Source organism: Capra hircus, chromosome 1 (assembly GCF_001704415.2).
Source record: "Capra hircus breed San Clemente chromosome 1, ASM170441v1, whole genome shotgun sequence".
NCBI lineage: Eukaryota > Metazoa > Chordata > Mammalia > Artiodactyla > Bovidae > Capra > Capra hircus.
The window spans coordinates 45,596,744-45,616,321 of NC_030808.1; the positions used below are offsets into that span (position 1 = coordinate 45,596,744).

At 37.0% G+C, this 19,578-nt stretch overlaps 1 protein-coding gene across 4 annotated transcripts in view; it reads right to left on the minus strand.

The window, feature by feature from the left end:
* Positions 1-19,578, minus strand: part of SENP7 (SUMO1/sentrin specific peptidase 7) — a 148,786-nt gene that overhangs the window by 35,887 nt on the left and 93,321 nt on the right. For all 4 annotated transcript variants that reach the window (XM_013975109.2, XM_018060636.1, XM_005674864.3 and 1 more), the window contains 4 exons: positions 7,830-8,011; positions 4,898-5,237; positions 3,894-4,051; positions 951-1,097 (listed from right to left, as the gene is read on the minus strand). In XM_013975109.2, the coding sequence (XP_013830563.2) occupies positions 951-1,097; positions 3,894-4,051; positions 4,898-5,237; positions 7,830-8,011 (827 nt within the window). The remainder of the gene's footprint in view (positions 1-950; positions 1,098-3,893; positions 4,052-4,897; positions 5,238-7,829; positions 8,012-19,578) is intronic.

Genomic DNA, 19,578 nt, shown 5'->3' on the forward strand with positions numbered 1-19,578 from the left:
GGCTGCAGTCCACGGGGTCGCAAAGAGTCAGACACAACTGAGCAACCAAGCACAGCACTCTGCATATAAGTTAAATGAGCAGGGTGATAACATACAGCCTTGACATACTCCTTTCCCTATTTGGAACCAGTCTGTTGTTCCATGTTCAGTTATAACTGTTGCTTCTTGACCTGCGTACAGATTTCTAGGGAGGCAGGTCAGGTGGTCTGGTATTTCCATCTCCTTAAGAATTTTCCACAGTTTGTTGTGATCCACATAGTCAAAGGCTTTAGCATTGTCAATAAAGCAGAACTCGATGTTTCTCTGGAATTCTTTTGCTTTTTCTATGATCCAAAGATGTTGGCAATTTGATCTCTGGCTCCTCTGCCTTTTCTAAATCCAGCTTGAACATCTGGAAGTTCTCAGTTCACACACTGTTGAAGCCTAGCTTGGAGGATTTTGAGCATTGCTTTGCTAGTATGTAAAATTAAAGCAACTGTACAGTAACTTGAATAATTTTTGGTATTACCCTTCTTTGGGGTTGGAATGAAAAATGACCTTTTCTAGTCCTGTGGTCACTGCTAAGTTTTCCAAATTTACAATAATTTAAACTCAGTTCATAATAATTTAAATTAATAAGATTCACTCTTTTTGCTATCAATTACACACCAAAGAAATATTTACTTTACCATCAAGTAACTAAGTGTTAGAACCCAAAGCAAATCAGTGCTGCACATGATTCTTTTCATACATAATCTTCATTAGAGTAGTCAGATTAGAGACATGATTTTAGGGCATTCCTCTATGGTTTCAAGATTTCCTATTTAACGACATGTTTCAAAACAGATATAATAACATATTCAAAATGCCCTATATAAACTAATATCAATTCCATTTTCATTTGCACTGAGGCAATATGAAAATTGAGCTTGCCCAAGAAGCAAAACTAAAGAAAAAATATATATACTTACTGTAACACAACCTTTAGAAGCTCCTTTTATTTTACCAATATAAACAGAAGTAAATACAAAATCCAGTTGTAGATCCATCTCATTCTTAGGTATAAGACAGGACATGTTTTCCATGACAGGACTATATGAACATAATTCAGATGAAGTCTAACAATGAAAAAATTATAAAATGCATGTAATGCTAAGTATTACATAAATGTTGACAATGATTTTTAAGTCATATACTTTTTTAAATTATCATTAATGAGTTTGTGAAGGATTTCACACTGTTTTTACTATCAAGAAATAGTTATCTAGATTTTTCCCTTAAAAAGTATGATATACTTTGATAAAATTACTCTAGTTGAATCCTAAATTAATTCCATAGGGCCTACAATGCAGAAATACATCCTTCTCTGTATCAAATTCATGATTTCAAATTCAGTATTCCCTAATGGGCTTTATTTATAACTCAATAAAAATAAATTAAGATTTATATAATGTTTAGTTTAACATGAGTTTTTAACTATCTCTTCTAGTCACCACAACAACCCCATAGGGCAAGTTATTTTTTTCTTTATGCATTTCATAAGTAGAGCTGATAGATGTTTGGACTGGTTAAGTGACTTGCTTAAGATAACACTGCTAGCAAGAAGCAAAACTAAGACAAATCACCTTTCTATCTGCAGGTCAAGGGATATTTCAAGCATACAAAATTGCTTCTATAAACCAAGATGATGCTCTTAGCTACTGCATTCTTAGTGCACAAGAAAGGATATAACTGCCTAAGAAGCGCTGATACATCAAATCTATATGATTTACAATGTGCACTATGTCTCAAAAATCTCAAAAATCATTCCACTTCTGCTCAAAAAATTCACAACTCTGCTTTTAAGTTATAATAGACGACCAGGCAGTACCAACAGCAGCAATTTTCCACGATCTCTTCTGAGTTCTACAATGCTTTCAGATGACTTTTTCAACTCCATATTTGCGTAGCTGTTGCACATTATGCCTCTTTAACCTTAACATTACTAATGACCAAATAAACCACTAGTAGAGCAACTATCAGAGAAGGCAGTGGCAACCCACTCCAGTACTCTTGCCTGGAAAATCCCATGGACGGAGGAGCCTGGTAGGCTACAGTCCACGGGGTCGCAAAGAGTCAGATACGACTGAGCGACTTCACTTTCACTTTTCACTTTCATGCATTGGAGAAGGAAATGGCAACCCGCTCTAGTATTCTTGCCTGGAGAATCCCAGGGACGGGGGAGCCTGGTGGGCTGCTGTCTATGGGGTCACACAGAGTAAGACACAACTCAAGCAACTTAGCAGCAGCAGCAGAGCAATTATGCATGAGTATTCACTCTCCTACCTCTAGAAAATGTTGCTTAATCTTCACCTCAAACATGCACTCTACTCATTATTTTTAATCCAGCTCACAATGTCATTTATCTGCTTAACAGAATTTTTTTTTATCATTCTCACCTTTTATTGTTTACTGTACTCTTATTATCCCTTAAGCAAAAAAGAGGGAATCTAATCAACTACAGATGGTTCTAATTAGTCAAATAACTGTGTATTTTAAGTGATAAATGGAGAAGAGCAGTTATAAAAAAATCCTTATTAGGTCTCACAATTGGTAAAGACTAGCTGGCTTTTAAAAATAGTCAATCCATGTTTCTAACAACTTCATTTAAAACTGGAAACAAGGAAGGGTGCAGAAGTATATTCTGCCTTACAGATCTTGGTAGATCTCTGTTATTTGCTGCTTGGCTGTGATGTTGTCAGCTCTACAAGGGATGTAATTTTCCTTTAACATGATCATTTCATACTGCACTGTCAATTTACATGCTGCCAAGGGAACTGCAATTCATTTAGAATTTTGAACGCATTATCAACACTGTTTTAATTACAAATACAGCTATGCTATCAAGTAGGCGGCTGGACCAGATGGGCAACAATTGGTACATTTTAACAAAAATTCAGAACACAACTGCTGGGGTGATTTCTGTATGAAGTAACAAATGCAACAGAAACACCCATGAAACAATAATCAGTCTATCAGACTGTTTTCAGTGAACTGACCAAATTCTTCATCACATTCTACAGAATAACAGCCTTTGCATTATTCAAAAAAAACTAACATAAATTAACCATAATTCTGCACTGGTAGTGACTGACAATCATTTCTTTAAAACAGGAAAATCAGAAGCTGATAATATGAATGAATACTGACAATAAATAACTTGAACCTTACTTTAGAGCTATACTCTTCTAAGACGTATGTCAAAAACACCACTGGCTGACATTAAACCAACACACACTTCCACTTCTGTAAGAAGGAAGAGACAAAGGACTTATCAAACTGATAGGCTTGCGACACTTTTTTCTAAATGCTTTCATATGTTGTTTCATTTAATACTCAAAATAATCTTGAGAAATAGGTGTTATCACTCTTATTTAGTATATAAGGAAACAGACTTAAAGAAGTTAAGGGACTTGTCCAAATGGCAGATCCAAGATCTGAACACAGCTCTGTATAGCTCAAGAAGTCAGGTTCTTTCCTCTATATCACACTTTTTTAATAGCATGTGAGGAAAAGGAACAATTCCAAGTAGCCCTTGTACTACAAAACTACACAAATTCCAGAAACCATTTCATTCTAGAAAATATTTTGATAAAGTACTTAAACGTCCACTGAGAACCCAAAAAGAATATTTGAGTCGGAATATTTAGACTGAAAAAATAAAAATGACCAAAAGAAAACTGATATTAAGCCTTTCACTTCAAAATAAAGACAATTATATGCTTCCCTCAAACTAACAAAAAAGTTGTCTCGGGATTCAAACTAAGAAATATGTAATTTTTACATAATATTCTGTTTGATGAAACAAAAAAAGAAGTCATTAGCCAATAGTGTATATTTCACTGTTAATCTGTGAGAAGACAGAAATAAATTACCTGTACAGACTCACAAGTAATCAATGGTAGTTCTGACACTACTGGTTCAGAAGTACTCTCACTTTCATGAGAAATGGCATCATCCTGCTTAGGCTGTAATTTAAGAATTTCTGAACTTTTATGTTCAGTGGGTCCTTCTTCATCACTAGAAACAACAACTAAAATGGAAAAATGTATTTTTTTAAATGTGTCACAATAATCACATATAAAAGGAGAATTTTCTAATTCACGCAATGTATCTTTAATAATTCCACAGAAATGAATAATCTAACTTTATTCATTTTAGAAAGTAGCCCATCATTCATTATCTGATTTATGCTAGTTGCATGCGATGTTTTCACATCAGTGCTATTACTTGGCAGTTATCTGCAACCTTACTCTCTGGAGGAAGAAGGTATTTTAAAATAGATAAAGCCATTAGGAGAACTTAGGAACAGATTCTAGTTCTAATAATATATTAATGCCATCATTCTAAATTGTACTTTAAGTCTTGTTACATTAGTTTCTTCTAGGAGGAGGAAATGAATGGCTAGGAAAAAATGTGGGAGACTAGTCACTAGATATCCTTTAGAACCTTTTCTGTACAATGTGACTGTATCAAATAATGGAATATTAAAATCAAAATTAATGACAATAAATAAATAGCACTTAAACTCTCTGTACTTCAGCTTAATCAATCAAAATGACAATAATGGCCCTTACAGATTTGTGCAAAAAAAAAAAAAAACTACTAATGAGATACTGATGAGTACACTAATAAAAAAAAATTACTTCTGCTTCCAAGTACTCCATTCCTTACATAAATCAATACTACAAAATTAATAACATCCCAAAACCCCAAGTCTTTTTTTCCTGAAGGTAATATATTCCTGAATATATTTCCTGAAGGTAATATACACGGATGTAATAAATAACACAGTGCCTCAGCAAAATTTCTTTGACAGAAGAAATAACTAAACAGAGTAGAGAAAATTAATAGCTTTTACTATCCTCATGTTACTTACTTGGTTCAGCAGAGATAAATGATGGATTCCCTTCACTGTGTTCACTTAAAACAGGTTTTTCTATTGTGTTCAATTCATTCTCATCCTTCACAACTAGAGTAGAACTCCCCATAGTATCAGAGGAGATAGAGCTCTCAAAAGTTTCCATGGTTGAACATTCAGAGGTCATTTGAGGAGAAGCACTCAAAGCCAACTCCTGACCACAAAGTGAGGGTAGTTGAGCAAAATCACTTTCTATGGATTCATGTATAACTTCTTCAAACAGTTTTGGATCCTCATCATAGTTTTCACTTGACTTTTCCAACTCAGTGAATACTGCTGGGTCATTTTCTTGCTCTTTCTGAACATAAATAAATGTATATGAAAATCAGCATTTTTCAAATTTAGCTAACATGAAGAATCTTTTTTAAGTTTAAATTCCTATAAAGGTAAAAATACTACATCATTTCTATAATTATAGGAATAGAAAATTACACAATTATACTATATTACTCTTGTAAAAGTCTCTCAAGTATTAATATAAAGATATAAAGCTTGGTCTATCCAATAAGATGCCTAAATATTTTTTAAAAGAATGGGAAGGGGAAACACCCATATTTACAAGTGGTTCAGAAGCCTCCCACAATCTAAGTCAACTTTAAATAAGAAAAAAAATTTTTACAGCTTTACTTTGCAAAAGAGGCTATTTGACATTATGTGACTTTAGTTACAAGAGCAAAAAAATTAAAAACTTAGGATAACAACATGAAAAATTACGAAAATCAATCACTGCCTTCATATCTCTCAGCTCAGTTGCTCAGTCATGTCCGACTCTTTGTGACCCCATGGACTGCAGCACATCAGGCCCCCCTGTCCATCACCAAGTCCTGGAGTCTACTCAAACACATGTTCATTGAGTCAGTGATGCCATCCAGCCATCTCATCCTCTGTCATTCCCTTCTCCTCCTGACCCCAATCCCTCCCAGCATCAGGGGCTTTTCCAATGAGTTGATTCTTCACATGAGGTGGCCAAAGTATTCGTGTTTCAGCTTCAGCATCAGTCCTTCCAATGAACACCCAGGACTAATCTCCTTTCGGATGGACTGGTTGGATCTCCTTGCAGTCCAAGGGACTCTCAAGAGTCTTCTTCAACACCACAGTTCAAAACCATCAATTCTTCGGCGCTCAGCTTTCTTCACAGTCCAACTCTCACATCCATACATGACCACTGGAAAAACCATAGCCTTGAGTAGATGGACCTTTGTTGGCAAAGTAATGTCTCTGTTTTTCAATACGCTATCTAGGTTGGTCATAACTTTGTTCCAAGGAGTAAGCGTCTTTTAATTTCATGGCTGCAGTCACCATCTGCAGTGATTTTGAAGCCTAGAAAAATAAAGTCTGACACTGTTTCCACTGTTTCCCCATCTATTTCCCATGAAGTGATGGGACCAGATGCCATGATCTTTGTTTTCTGAATGTTGAGCTTTAAGTCAACTTTTTCACTCCTCTTTCACTTTCATCAAGAGGCTTTTTAGCTCCTCTTCACTTTCTGCCATAAGTGTGGTGTCATCTGCATATCTGAGGTTCTTGATATTTCTCCCAGCAATCTTGATTCCAGCTGTGCTTCTTCCAGTCCAGGGTTTTCTATGATGTACTTTGCATATAAGTTAAATGAGCAGGGTGACAATATACAGCCTTGACGTACTCCTTTTCCTCTTTGGAACCAGTCTGTTTTTCCTATCTCTTTTAGAATTTTCCACAGTTTATTGTGATCCACACAGTCAAAGGCTTTGGTATAGTCAATAAAGCAGAAATAGATGTTTTTCTGGAACTCTCTTGCTTTTTCCATGATCCAGCGGATGTTGGCAATTTGATCTCTGGTTCCTCTGCCTTTTCTAAAACCAGCTTGAATATCTGGACGTTCACGGTTCACATATTGCTGAAGTCTCACATCTCTATTACCATATAAATCTAAATCATGTTTATAATTATTAACTGAAAGGCACTGCAAAGTCCTGAAATGCCTTGTGAGTCAAAGGGCTCAAAAAGCTATCTCCAAAAAACAAAAAGCTATCTCCTTACACTTTTATTGTTAACTATATACCAAGTTTTTGAAACTAAGTAATGTATGCATTAAGTATTATAATTCCTCCAACAGATTTCCTAAACTCTGGAAAAAGAGAAGTCTATAGAAACTGGAAGTAAACTACTACTGATAAAATAGTCTGGTAATAATTTCACAGACAAGTGAAAAGCAACTGGCTAGACAATATGACAATTATGTAGCTAAAAATAAGACAGAGAGAAGAAATAGCTCTGTAGGATATACAACAAACCACTAAGTAAAGGCTGGTATCAGAGGAGAAATAGTTTAAACTTTTTTACTTGTTCATAATACAGTTAGCCCTCTATATGTGCAGGTTCCACCAACTGTGGGTTCCACCAACTGCAAATGGAAAGTATTTCCAGAAAAATAATTCTAGGGATTTACAAAAGGCAAAACTTGAATTTGTCATACACAGGCCACTATTTACATGGCATTTACTTTTTTTCACATCCATTTACATAACATTTACAATGTATTAGTTGTAAGCAGTCTAGAGATGATTTAAAATGTACAGGAAGATGCAGATTACATGCAAATATTAAACCATTTAATATAAGAGATTTAATTTAAGCATCTATGGATTTGGTATATCCAAGGTCCTGGAACTAACACACTGTCGATACTCAGTGATGACTGTATTTGAAATTTGTTCCCGTAACTGTATACTGCAAGAAAAGTAAAGCTGCATTTAAAGTATTAAAAAAAAATAAAAAGAATCAAAAAATAGGCAAAGAAAAAAGTCTGAGGATAAAAACAGAAAGCTAATAGAACATTATTTGGTCACAGTCAATTCATTTTTATCATAGGACAAATTATTTCATATGACATCTAAATGCCTCTACTTACTGTCTGTTCTGCTGACTTATACAGAGCAGTAGGATTATGAGTACCAGGTAAATTACTTCTAAGCCTTTTCTTTCTCTTCCTGGAAATCATAGTGGGTTCCATTCTTGAAACAGAATTTGTATCATCCTTGTTTCCACTCCCCTCTTCAAGATGGTCACAGTCTCTACTTCCACTACTGAGGTCTAAAAACAAAAGAGATATTTTTGGCCAAAAAGTACAAAAAGGATCCTCTTTAGAAGAGCTCAAAGAAAATCATCAAAATTGCTATACTACTCTCAGAGCTAGTTTTTTTTAACTCCCTGTTAAATAAGCATACCAACATGGATAAATATAAAGACACATCTCATTTTAAACTGCATTCACAAAGCAAATGTTCATTGTACAAAAAATATGAGATAAAGGAAATATATTAAAAGGTAGTATTAGTAACCAAAGCAAAGCAACCACACCATATTTTTCTCTTGCTATAATTGCATTTGACTACGATAAAGAAAAGTCTTAATAAAATTTTGAAAATTAGTGTCTTAAATGGTTTTTTTTTTAATTTTTATTTTTACTTTATTTTACTTTACAATACTGTATTGGTTTTGCCATACATTGACATGAATCCACCACGGGTGTACATACATTCCCAAACATGAACCCCCCTCCCACCTCCCTCCCCATAACATCTCTCTGGGTCATCACCGTGCACCAGCCCCAAGCATGCTGTATCCTGCATCGGACATAGACTGGCAATTCGATTCTTACATGATAGTATACATGTTTCAATGTTATTCTCCCAAATCATCCCACCCTCTCCCTCTCCCTCTGAGTCCAAAAGTCCGCTATACACATCTGTGTCTTTTTTGCTGTCTTGCATACAGGGTCATCATTGCCATCTTTCTAAATTCCATATATATGTGTTAGTATACTGTATTGGTGTTTTTCTTTCTGGCTTACTTCACTCTGTATAATTGGCTCCAGTTTCATCCATCTCATCAGAACTGATTCAAATGTATTCTTTTTAATGGCTGAGTAATACTCCATTGTGTATATGTACCACAGCTTTCTTATCCATTCATCTGCTGATGGACATCTAGGTTGTTACCATGTCCTGGCTATTATAAACAGTGCTGCGATGAACATTGGAGTACATGTGTCTCTTTCAATTCTGGTTTCCTTGGTGTGTATGCCCAGCAGTGGGCATATAAATGCTTTTTAAATTCACTGTCATTTTAGAAATCACAACTAACTTAGACACCGGTTTTCTTTGTAAGTTTTAATACATATATTTAGTAACTGAAAAGAGACAATAATTTGAAACAGCAGAGTACTGATCACTGCTCTCTTAAAAGAAGCCAAAATCTCTCTCCTCAGCAGACAATAGTGGTATGTAATCATTCATAAGGAAATCAATTACTTTCAGTTTATTTCTTTTTTGAAAAAAAATCAAGACCTTTAATTTTAAGTCTCCAATAAATCTATTACCCTACAGAAAAGGAGGGGCTTCCCTGGTTGGCTTAGATGGTAAAGAATCTGCCTGCAATGCAGCAGACCCGGGTGCAAGCCCTGAGACAGGAGATCCCTTGGAGAAGGAAATGGCTACCTACTCCAGCATTCTTGCCTGGAAAATTCCAAGGACAGAGGAGCCTGGCAGAGTCCATGGGGTTGCAAAGAGTCAGATATGACTGAGTAACTAACATGTTACTACTGAAAAGGAAGTGCTACCTTTTTAAAGTCAACAAAGTATTATGAAATGTATTTCAAGTATTATCAAACATGCTTCGTATTTCAGTTATCAAATATATGTACTATACAAAAATACGTTCCAAAAGGTTCTACCTAAGGCTATCCTAACTAACTGAAGATTATCCTGAATTTTTTTGCTTTTTGAGTACCAACTCAGAAATTATACCATTTTATATAAGAGATTTCAGAATTTACGGATTTGGCATGTCCAGGGTGCTAGAATTCACACAAAGCAAGTCCCAAAGCAGCTTCCTTGAATTCATAAACTTAAACCTATGTAACACTGACTGTTCTGACCACTTCATTTATTCAACACTACACACCTTCTATTCAAATTACTCTTGCTCTTACTCTAGCTTTATAAACATCTAATGACTAATATTCATAATACTTCTTTTTCATTGCTTAAAAGGCAGGCATGGGGACAGGACTGAGGCCAAAAACTCAAACCATGAACAGTCTTCCAAATTCCAAAGACAACACTCTTAACTCTCTCCCCCAGAAAAATAAACTACCCCCAAGTGATCAACACAGTATTTTGAAAAGCACAATAAACTCTATTTGCAATTCTATAAACTGTAATGGTTTCCTCTGTAAACTGTAAGCAATGAAGGACAGGGAAACCCAGCATGCTGCAGTCCATGGGGTTACAGAGTCGGCCATGATTGAGCAACTGAACAACAAAAACTATAAAGGTAGTCAAATATAATTTCTACATGTAATACTGGATCAAGCTATAATTTTGAAACATAAATACTACAGCAAAAGAAACTGATGCAGGATTAGCTCAAGATGGCAGAGTAGTTGGACAAGCACTCACCACCTCCTTTTGAAAACATCAAAATCACCACCGAACAACAATCAACAAAACAAATGCTCGAATCTACCAAAAAAGGATACACAACATCCAAAGACAAAAAGGAGTTCTCAGTGAGATGGTAGGAGGGGCACAATCATAATAAACTCAAGTTTCATACCCACAAGGTGGATGACTCAAAAGGAGGAAAACAATTTAACCATAGAAGTGAAAATTCTGAGCCCCACATCAGGCTTCTGACCCTGGGGGTCCAGCAACAGAAGGAAGACTCCCCAGAGAATTTAACTATGAAGGCCAGTAGGGTTTGATCACAGATTTTTCACAGGACTAGGTGAAACAGAGACTCCACTCTTAAAGTGCACATACAAAATCTGTGCAAACCAGAGTTCAGTTCAGTTCAGTTGCTCAGTCGTGTCCGACTCTTTGCGACCCCATGAATCGCAGCACACCAGGCCTCCCTGTCCATCACCATCGCCAGGAGTTCACTCAGACTCACATCAATCGAGTCGGTGATGCCATGCAGCCATCTCATCCTGGGTCGTCCCCTTCTCCTCCTGCCCCCAATCTCTCCCAGCATCAGAGTCTTTTCCAATGAGTCAACTCTTCGCATGAGGTGGCCAAAGTACTGGAGCTTCAGCTTCAGCATCATTCCTTCCAAAGAAATCCCAGGGTTGATCTCCTTCAGAATGGACTGGTTGGATCTCCTTGCAGTCCAAGGGACCCTCAAGAGTCTTCTCCAATACCACAGTTCAAACGCATCAATTCTTCGGTGCTCAGCCTTCTTCACACCATTTCTGTCCTTTATTGTGCCCATCTTTGCATGAAATGTTCCCTTGGTATCTCTGATTTTCTTGAAGAGATCTCTAGTCTTTCCCATTCTTTTGTTTTCCTCTATTTCTTTGCATTGATCACTGAGGAAGGCTTTCTTATCTCTCCTTGCTAGTCTCTGAAACTCTGCATTCAGATAGGTATAGCTTTCCTTTTCTCCTTTGCCTTTAGCTTCTCTTCTTTTCTCAGCTATTTGTAAGGCCTCCTCAGACAATCATTTTGCCTTTTTGTATTTCTTTTGCTTGGGGATGGTCTTGCTCATTGCCTCCTGTACAATGTCACAAACCTCTGTCCATAGTTCTTCAGGCACTCTATCAGATCTAATCCCTTGAATCTATTTGTCACTTCCACTGTATAATCATAAGGGATTTGACTTAGGTTATACCTGAATGGTCCAGTGGTTTCCCTACTTTCTTCATTTATGTCTGAATTTTGCAATAAGGAGTTTATGATCTCAGCCACAGTCAGCTCCCAGTCTTGTTTTTGACTGTATAGAGCTTCTCCATCTTCGGCTGCAAATAATAAAATCAATCTGATTTCAGTACTGACCATTTGGTGACATCCATGTGTAGAGTCATCTCTTGTGTTGTTGGAAGAGGGTGTTTGCTATGACCAGTGCGTTCTCTTGGCAAAACTCTGTTAGCCTTTTCCCTGCTTCATTTTATACTCCAAGGCCAAATTTGCCTATTATTCCAGATATCTCTTGACTTCCTACTTTTGCATTCCAGTCCCCTACAATGAAAAGAAATCTTTTTTTGGTGTTAGTTCTAGAAGTTCTTGTAGGTCATCATAGAACCATTCAACTTCAGCTTCTTCAGCACTAGCAGTTGAGGCATAGACTTGGATTGTGTGTTAGTTGCTCAGTCATGTTTGACTCTTTGCAACTCCATGGATTGGGGCTCGCCAGGTCCCTCTATCCACGGGATTTTCCAGGCAAGAATACTAGAGTGGTTTGCCATTCCCTTCTCCAGAGGATCTTCCCAACCCATGGATCTAACCTGGGTCTCCCAACTTGTAGGCAAACTTTTTAACCATCTGAGCCACTAGAGAAGCCTCTAAGTGAAGCATAGACTTGTATTACTGTGATATTGAATGGTTTGCCTTGGAAACGAACAGAGATCATTCTGCATTTTTGAGACTGTGCCCAAGTACTGCATTTTGGACTCTTTTGTTGACTATGAGGGCTACTCCATTTCTTCTAAGGGATTCTTGCCAGGAACAGTATGAAAAGGCAAAAAGATATGACACTGAAAGATGAACTCCCCAAGTTGGTAGGTGTCCAATATGCTACTGGAAAAGAGTGGAGAAATAACTCCAGAAAGAATAAAGAGATGGAGCCAAAGTAAAAACAAATCCCAGTTGTGAACGTGACTGGTGATGAAGTAAATTCCGATGCTGTGAAGAACAATATTGCATAGAACCTGGAATGTTAGGTCCATGAATCAAGGTAAATTGGAAGTGCTCAAACGAGATGGCAAGAGTGAACATCAACATTTCAGGAATCAGTGAACTAAAATGATCTGGAATGGGTGAATTTAATTCACATGATCATTGTATGCATTACTGTGGGCAAAAATCCCTTAGAAAAAATCAAAGAGGATATCAAACAAATACCTAAAGACAAATAAAAGCACAATGATCCAAAATCTATTGAGATGCAGCAAAAGCAGTTCTAAGAGAGAAGTTTATAGCAAGACAATCTTACCTCTGGAAGAAAAAATCTCAAATAAATAAGCTAAGCTTACACCTAAAGTGACTAGAGAAAGAACAACAAGCAAAATCTAAAGTTAGTAGACGAAAAGAAATCATACAGACCAGAGTAGATTTAAGTGAAAGAGAGCCAAAGAAAACAACAGTAAAGATCAATGAAACTAAATGCTGCTGCTGCTGCTGCTGCTGCTGCTAAGTTGCTTCAGTCATGTCTGACTCTGTGCGACCCCATAGACGGCAATGCTAGTTCTTCGAAAATAAAATTAATAAACCTTTAGCCAGAGTTATTGAGATGAAAGACTCAAATCAATAAAATCAGAAATGAAAAAGAAGTTACAACTAATATCACAGAAATACAAAGGATCATAGCTGTATGCCAATAAAACAAGCTGGAAAAATTCTTGAAAGTAAAAATGAAGTTGTTCAGTCTTGTCCGACTCTTTGCAACTCCATGGACTGTAGCCTACCATGCTCCTCAGTCCATAAAATTCTCCAAGCAAGAGTACTGGAGTGGTTGCCATTTCCTTCTCCAGGAGATCTTCCCGACCCAGGGATCGAACCTGGATCTCCCGCATTCCAGGCAGATGCTTTAACCTCTGAGCCACCAGGGAAGGTACAATCTTTCAAGACTGAACCAGGAAGACAAAGAAAACATGAACAGACCAATTACAAGCATCAAAATTCAAACTATGACTTAAAAACTCAAGACCAGATGGCTTCAGAATTGAGTTCTATCAAACACTGAGAAAAAAGCTAACACCTAGCCTTCTGAAACTGTTCCCCAAAACTGCAGAGGAAGGAAAACTCCCAAACAAATTCTGTCAAGCCACCATCATCCTGCTATCAAAACCAGAAAAAGACACCACAAAAAAAGAAAATTACAGGCCAATATCATTGATGAACATAGACACAGAAATCCTGAAAATTAGCAATCCAAATTCAAGGACACATTAAAGGTGCATACACCATTATCCATTGGATTTATCCTAGGGATGCAAGGATTTTTCAAAATCCACAAATCAGTGTGCTATACCACATCAACAAACTGAAGAATAAAAGCCATATGATCATCCAAAAAGCTTAAGCTTTTGACAAAATTCAACACCCATTTATAATAAAAACTCTCCAGAAAGTGGGCAACATAATAAAGGCCTACAAACCTACTGTTTGTAGTAACAAACCTACAGTTAACATCATACTCAGTAGTGAAAAGCTAAAAGCAGATTCTCTGAGATCAAAACAAGATGAGGATGTCCACTCTCACCACATTTATTCAACATAGTTTTGGAAGTCCTAGCTATAGCAATCAATCAGAGAAGAAAACGAAGTAAAAAGAATCCAAATTGGAAAAGAAATTAAATTGTCACTGTTTGCAGATGCATGATACTATACATAGAAAATTCTAAAGACACTACGGGGAAACTACTGCTGCTGCTCCTGCTGCTAAGTTGCTCCAGTCGTGTCTGACTCTGTGCGACCCCATAGACGGCAGCCCACCAGGCTCCCTCGTCCCTGGGATTCTCCAGGCAAGAACACTGGAGTGGGTTGCCATTTCCTTCTCCAATGCATGAAAGTGAAAAGTGAAAGTGAAGTCGCTTAGTCGTGTCTGACTCTTAGCGACCCCATGGACTGCAGCCCACCAGGCTCCTCCATCCATGGGGTTTTCCAGCAAGAGTACTGGAGTGGGGTGCCATACTGGAGCTCATCAATTAATTTGGTAAAGCTGCTGGTTACAAATTAATACATAGAAATCTACTGCATTACTATCACACACTAAAAATGAAAGATCAGAAAGAGAAATTAAGAAAACAATCCCATTCACCATCACATCAAAAAGAATAAAATACCTAGGAATAAACAAACCAAGACCTGTACTCCATAAACTGTTAAGACACTCATGAAAGAAATACAAAATGACACAAACAAATGGAAATATATACATGTACTTGGATTGAAAGAATCAATATTGTCAAAATGACTATACTACCAAAGGCAATCTACAGATTCAGTACAATCTCTATCAAATTATCAATGGCATTTTTTATGGAACTAGAACAAAAAAACCTTAAAGTTTGTATTGAGACATAAAAGACCCTGAATAGCCAAAGCAATCTTGGGAAAGAAAAATGAAGCTAAAGAAATCATGCTCCCTGACTTCAGACTATACACTTCAAAGCACAGTTATCTACACAGTAGGGTACAGACACAAAAACAGAAAGATAGGTAAATGGAATGGAATAAAAAGCCCAGAAACAAACCCATGAATCTATGGTAAGTTAATCTATGACAAAGAAGGCAAACTATAAAAAGGAGAAAAAAACAGTCCCTTCAATAAATGGTGCCAGGAAAATTGGACAGCTACATGTAAAAAAAAATGAAATTAGAAAATTCTTTAAAACCATACACAAAAATAAATTTAACATAGATTAAGACCTAAATGTAAGATCACACACTATAAAACTCTTGGAGGAAAACATTGGCAAAACACTCTCACCAAAAGGGGGGTTCAGGGTTGGGAACTCATGTACACCTGTGGTGGATTCATGTCAATGTATGGCAAAACCAATACAGTATTGTAAAGTAAAAAATAAATAAATAAAGTAATGTTAAAAGAAAAATAGTAACTGCATAGTTTTTAAAAAAATAACATTTCCTCCCCTCTTTCCTCCCCTTCACTCCCTCAATTCTGTTCTGAGATAAACATGTTTTCTAGGTAGCACATTCTTTTAGAGAGAATCTATGTACACAAAGCATATGTGTACAAAGGTGTACTTTTTTTTTTACTTTACAATATTGTATTGGTTTTGCCATACATCAACATGCTTTGATTACTGCATTCTGTGCTTACTGTTCTACATCTGTAGTTTGCATCTCTCAAGAAAAAGTGGATGTTGGCCTTTCATGTGATTAAACATAATAGAATAGGCACAGATTAAAAAAAAAAAAAAACTCTTGGAGGAAAACATTGGCAAAATGCTCTCACCAAAAACTGCAGCAATATATTTATGATCTATCTCCAAGAATAATGGAAATAAAAATAAAAATGAACAAATGAGAACTAACTAAACTAAATGTTTTTATACAGTTAAGGAATCATAAATAAATGAAAAGAGAACCCAAAATATGGAAGAAAACAATTGAAATGATGTGACCGACAAGGGATTAGTCTCCAAATTTTATAAACAGCTCATGTGACTTAATATCACAAGAAACAAACAACCCAATCAAAAATGGGCAGAAGATCAAACAGGTACTTCTCCAAAGAAGATATACAGATGGCCAAGAGGCACATGAAAAGATGTTCAACATTACTAATTATTCAATTCAGTTCAGTCGCTCAGTCGTATCTGACTATTTACAATCCTATGAACTGCAGCACACCAGGCCTTCCTGTCCCTCACCAACACTCAGAGCTTACTCAAACTCATGTCCATCGAGTCAGTGATGCCATCAAACCTTCTCATCCTCTGTCATACCCTTCTTCTCCCGCCTTCAATTTTCCACAGCATCAGGGTCTTTCCCAATGAGTCAACATTTCGCATCAGGTAGCCAAAGTACTGGAGTTTCAGCTTCAGTATCAGCCCTTCCAATGAATATTCAGGACTGATTTCCTTTAGGATTGACTGGCTGGATCTCTTTGCAGTCCAAGGGACTCTCAAGAGTCTCCTCCAACACTACAATTCAGAAGCATCAATTCTTTGGCGATCAGCTTTCCTTATAGTCCAACTCTGACATCCACACATTATTACTGAAAAAACCATAGCTTTGACTAGACGGACATTTGTCAGCAAAGTAACATCTTTGTTTTTTAATATGCTGTCTCAGTTCAGTTCAGTTGCTTAGTCATGTCCGACTCTTTGCGACCCCATGAACCGGAGCATGCCATGCCTCCCTGTCCATCACCAATTCCCGGAACCACCCAAACCCATGAACATTGTGTTGGTGATGCCATCCAACCATCTCATCCTCTGTCGTCCCCTTCTTCTCCAGCCCTCAATCTTCCCCAGCATCAGAGTCTTTTCAAATGAGTCAGCTCTCCGCATCAGATGGCCGAAGTATTGGAGTTTCAGCTTCAACATCAGACCCTCCAATGAACACCCAGAACTGCTCTCCTCTAGGATGGACTGGTTGGATCTCTTTGCAGTCCAAGGGACTCTCAAGAGTCTTCTCCAATACCACAGGTCAAAAGCATCAATTCTTCAGCGCTCAGCTTTCTTTATACTCCAACTCTCACATCCATACATGATACAGGAAAAACCATAGCCTTGACTAGATGGACTTTTGTTGGCAAAGTAATGTCTCTGCTTTTGAATATGCTGTCTAGGTTGGTCATAACTTTCCTTTCAAGCAGCAAGCATCTTTTAATTTCACGGCTGCAGTCACCATCCGCAATGATTTTGGAGCCCAGAAAAATAAAGGCAGCTACAGTTTCCACTATTTCCCCATCTATTTGCCATGAAGTGATGGGACCAGGTGCCATGATCTTAGTTTTCTGAATGTTGAGTTTTTTTTTTTTAGATTTTTTTTTTTTATTTTAATTTTTTTTTTTAATTTTAAATTCTTTAATTCTTACATGCGTTCCCAAACATGAACCCCCCTCCCACCTCCCTCCCCACAACATCTCTCTGGGTCATCCCCATGCACCAGCCCCAAGCAAGCTGCACCCTATGTCAGACATGGACTGGCGATTCAATTCTTACATGACAGTATACATGTTAGAATTCCCATTCTCCCAAATCATCCCACCCTCTCCCTCTCCCTCTGAGTCCAAAAGTCCGTTATACACATCTGTGTCTTTTTTCCTGTCTTGCATACAGGGTCGTCATTGCCATCTTCCTAAATTCCATATATATGTGTTAGTATACTGTATTGGTGTTTTTCTTTCTGGCTTACTTCACTCTGTATAATTGGCTCCAGTTTCATCCATCTCATCAGAACTGATTCAAATGAATTCTTTTTAACGGCTGAGTAATACTCCATTGTGTATATGTACCACAGCTTTCTTATCCATTCATCTGCTGATGGACATCTAGGTTGTTTCCATGTCCTGGCTATTATAAACAGTGCTGCGATGAACATTGGGGTACATGTGTCTCTTTCAATTCTGGTTTCCTCAGTGTGTATGCCCAGAAGTGGGATTGCTGGGTCATAAGGTAGTTCTATTTGCAATTTTTTAAGGAATCTCCACACTGTTCTCCATAGTGGCTGTACTAGTTTGCATTCCCACCAACAGTGTAGGAGGGTTCCCTTTTCTCCACACCCTCTCCAGCATTTATTGCTTGCAGATTTTTGGATCGCAGCCATTCTGACTGGTATGAAGTGGTACCTCATTGTGGTTTTGATTTGCATTTCTCTAATAATGAGTGATGTTGAGCATCTTTTCATGTGTTTGTTAGCCATCCGTATGTCTTCTTTGGAGAAATGTCTACTTAGTTCTTTGGCCCATTTTTTGATTGGGTCGTTTATTTTTCTGGAATTGAGCTGCAGAAGTTGCTTGTATATTTTTGAGATTAGTTGTTTGTCAGTTGTTTCAGTTGCTATTATTTTCTCCCATTCAGAAGGCTGTCTTTTCACCTTGCTTATATTTTCCTTTGTTGTACAGAAGCTTTTAATTTTAATTAGATCCCATTTGTTTATTTTTGCTTTTATTTCCAGAATTCTGGGAGGTGGATCATAGAGGATCCTGCTGTGATGTATGTCTGAGAGTGTTTTGCCTATGTTCTCCTCTAGGAGTTTTATAGTTTCTGATCTTACATTTAGATCTTTAATCCATTTTGAGTTTATTTTTGTGTACGGTGATAGAAAGTGATCTAGTTTCATTCTTTTACAAGTGGTTGACCAGTTTTCCCAGCACCACTTGTTAAAGAGATTGTCTTTATTCCATTGTATATTCTTGCCTCCTTTGTCAAAGATAAGGTGTCCATATGTGTGTGGATTTATCTCTGGGCTTTCTATTTTGTTCCATTGATCTATATGTCTGTCTTTGTGCCAGTACCATACTGTCTTGATGACTGTGGCTTTGTAGTAGAGCCTGAAGTCAGGCAAGTTGATTCCTCCAGTTCCATTCTTCTTTCTCAAGATTGCTTTGGCTATTCGAGGTTTTTTGTATTTCCATACAAATCTTGAAATTATTTGTTCTAGTTCTGTGAAAAATGTGGCTGGTAGCTTGATAGGGATTGCATTGAATTTGTAAATTGCTTTGGGTAGTATACTCATTTTCACTATATTGATTCTTCCGATCCATGAACATGGTATATTTCTCCATCTATTAGTGTCCTCTTTGATTTCTTTCATCAGTGTTTTATAGTTTTCTATATATAGGTCTTTAGTTTCTTTAGGTAGACATATTCCTAAGTATTTTATTCTTTTCGTTGCAATGGTGAATGGAATTGTTTCCTTAATTTCTTTTTCTACTTTCTCATTATTCGTGTATAGGAATGCAAGGGATTTCTGTGTGTTGATTTTATATCCTGCAACTTTACTATATTCATTGATTAGCTCTAGTAATTTTCTGGTGGAGTCTTTAGGGTTTTCCATGTAGAGGATCATGTCATCTGCAAACAGTGAGAGTTTTACTTCTTCTTTTCCAATTTGGATTCCTTTGATTTCTTTTTCTGCTCTGATTGCTGTGGCCAAAACTTCCAGAACTATGTTGAATAGTAG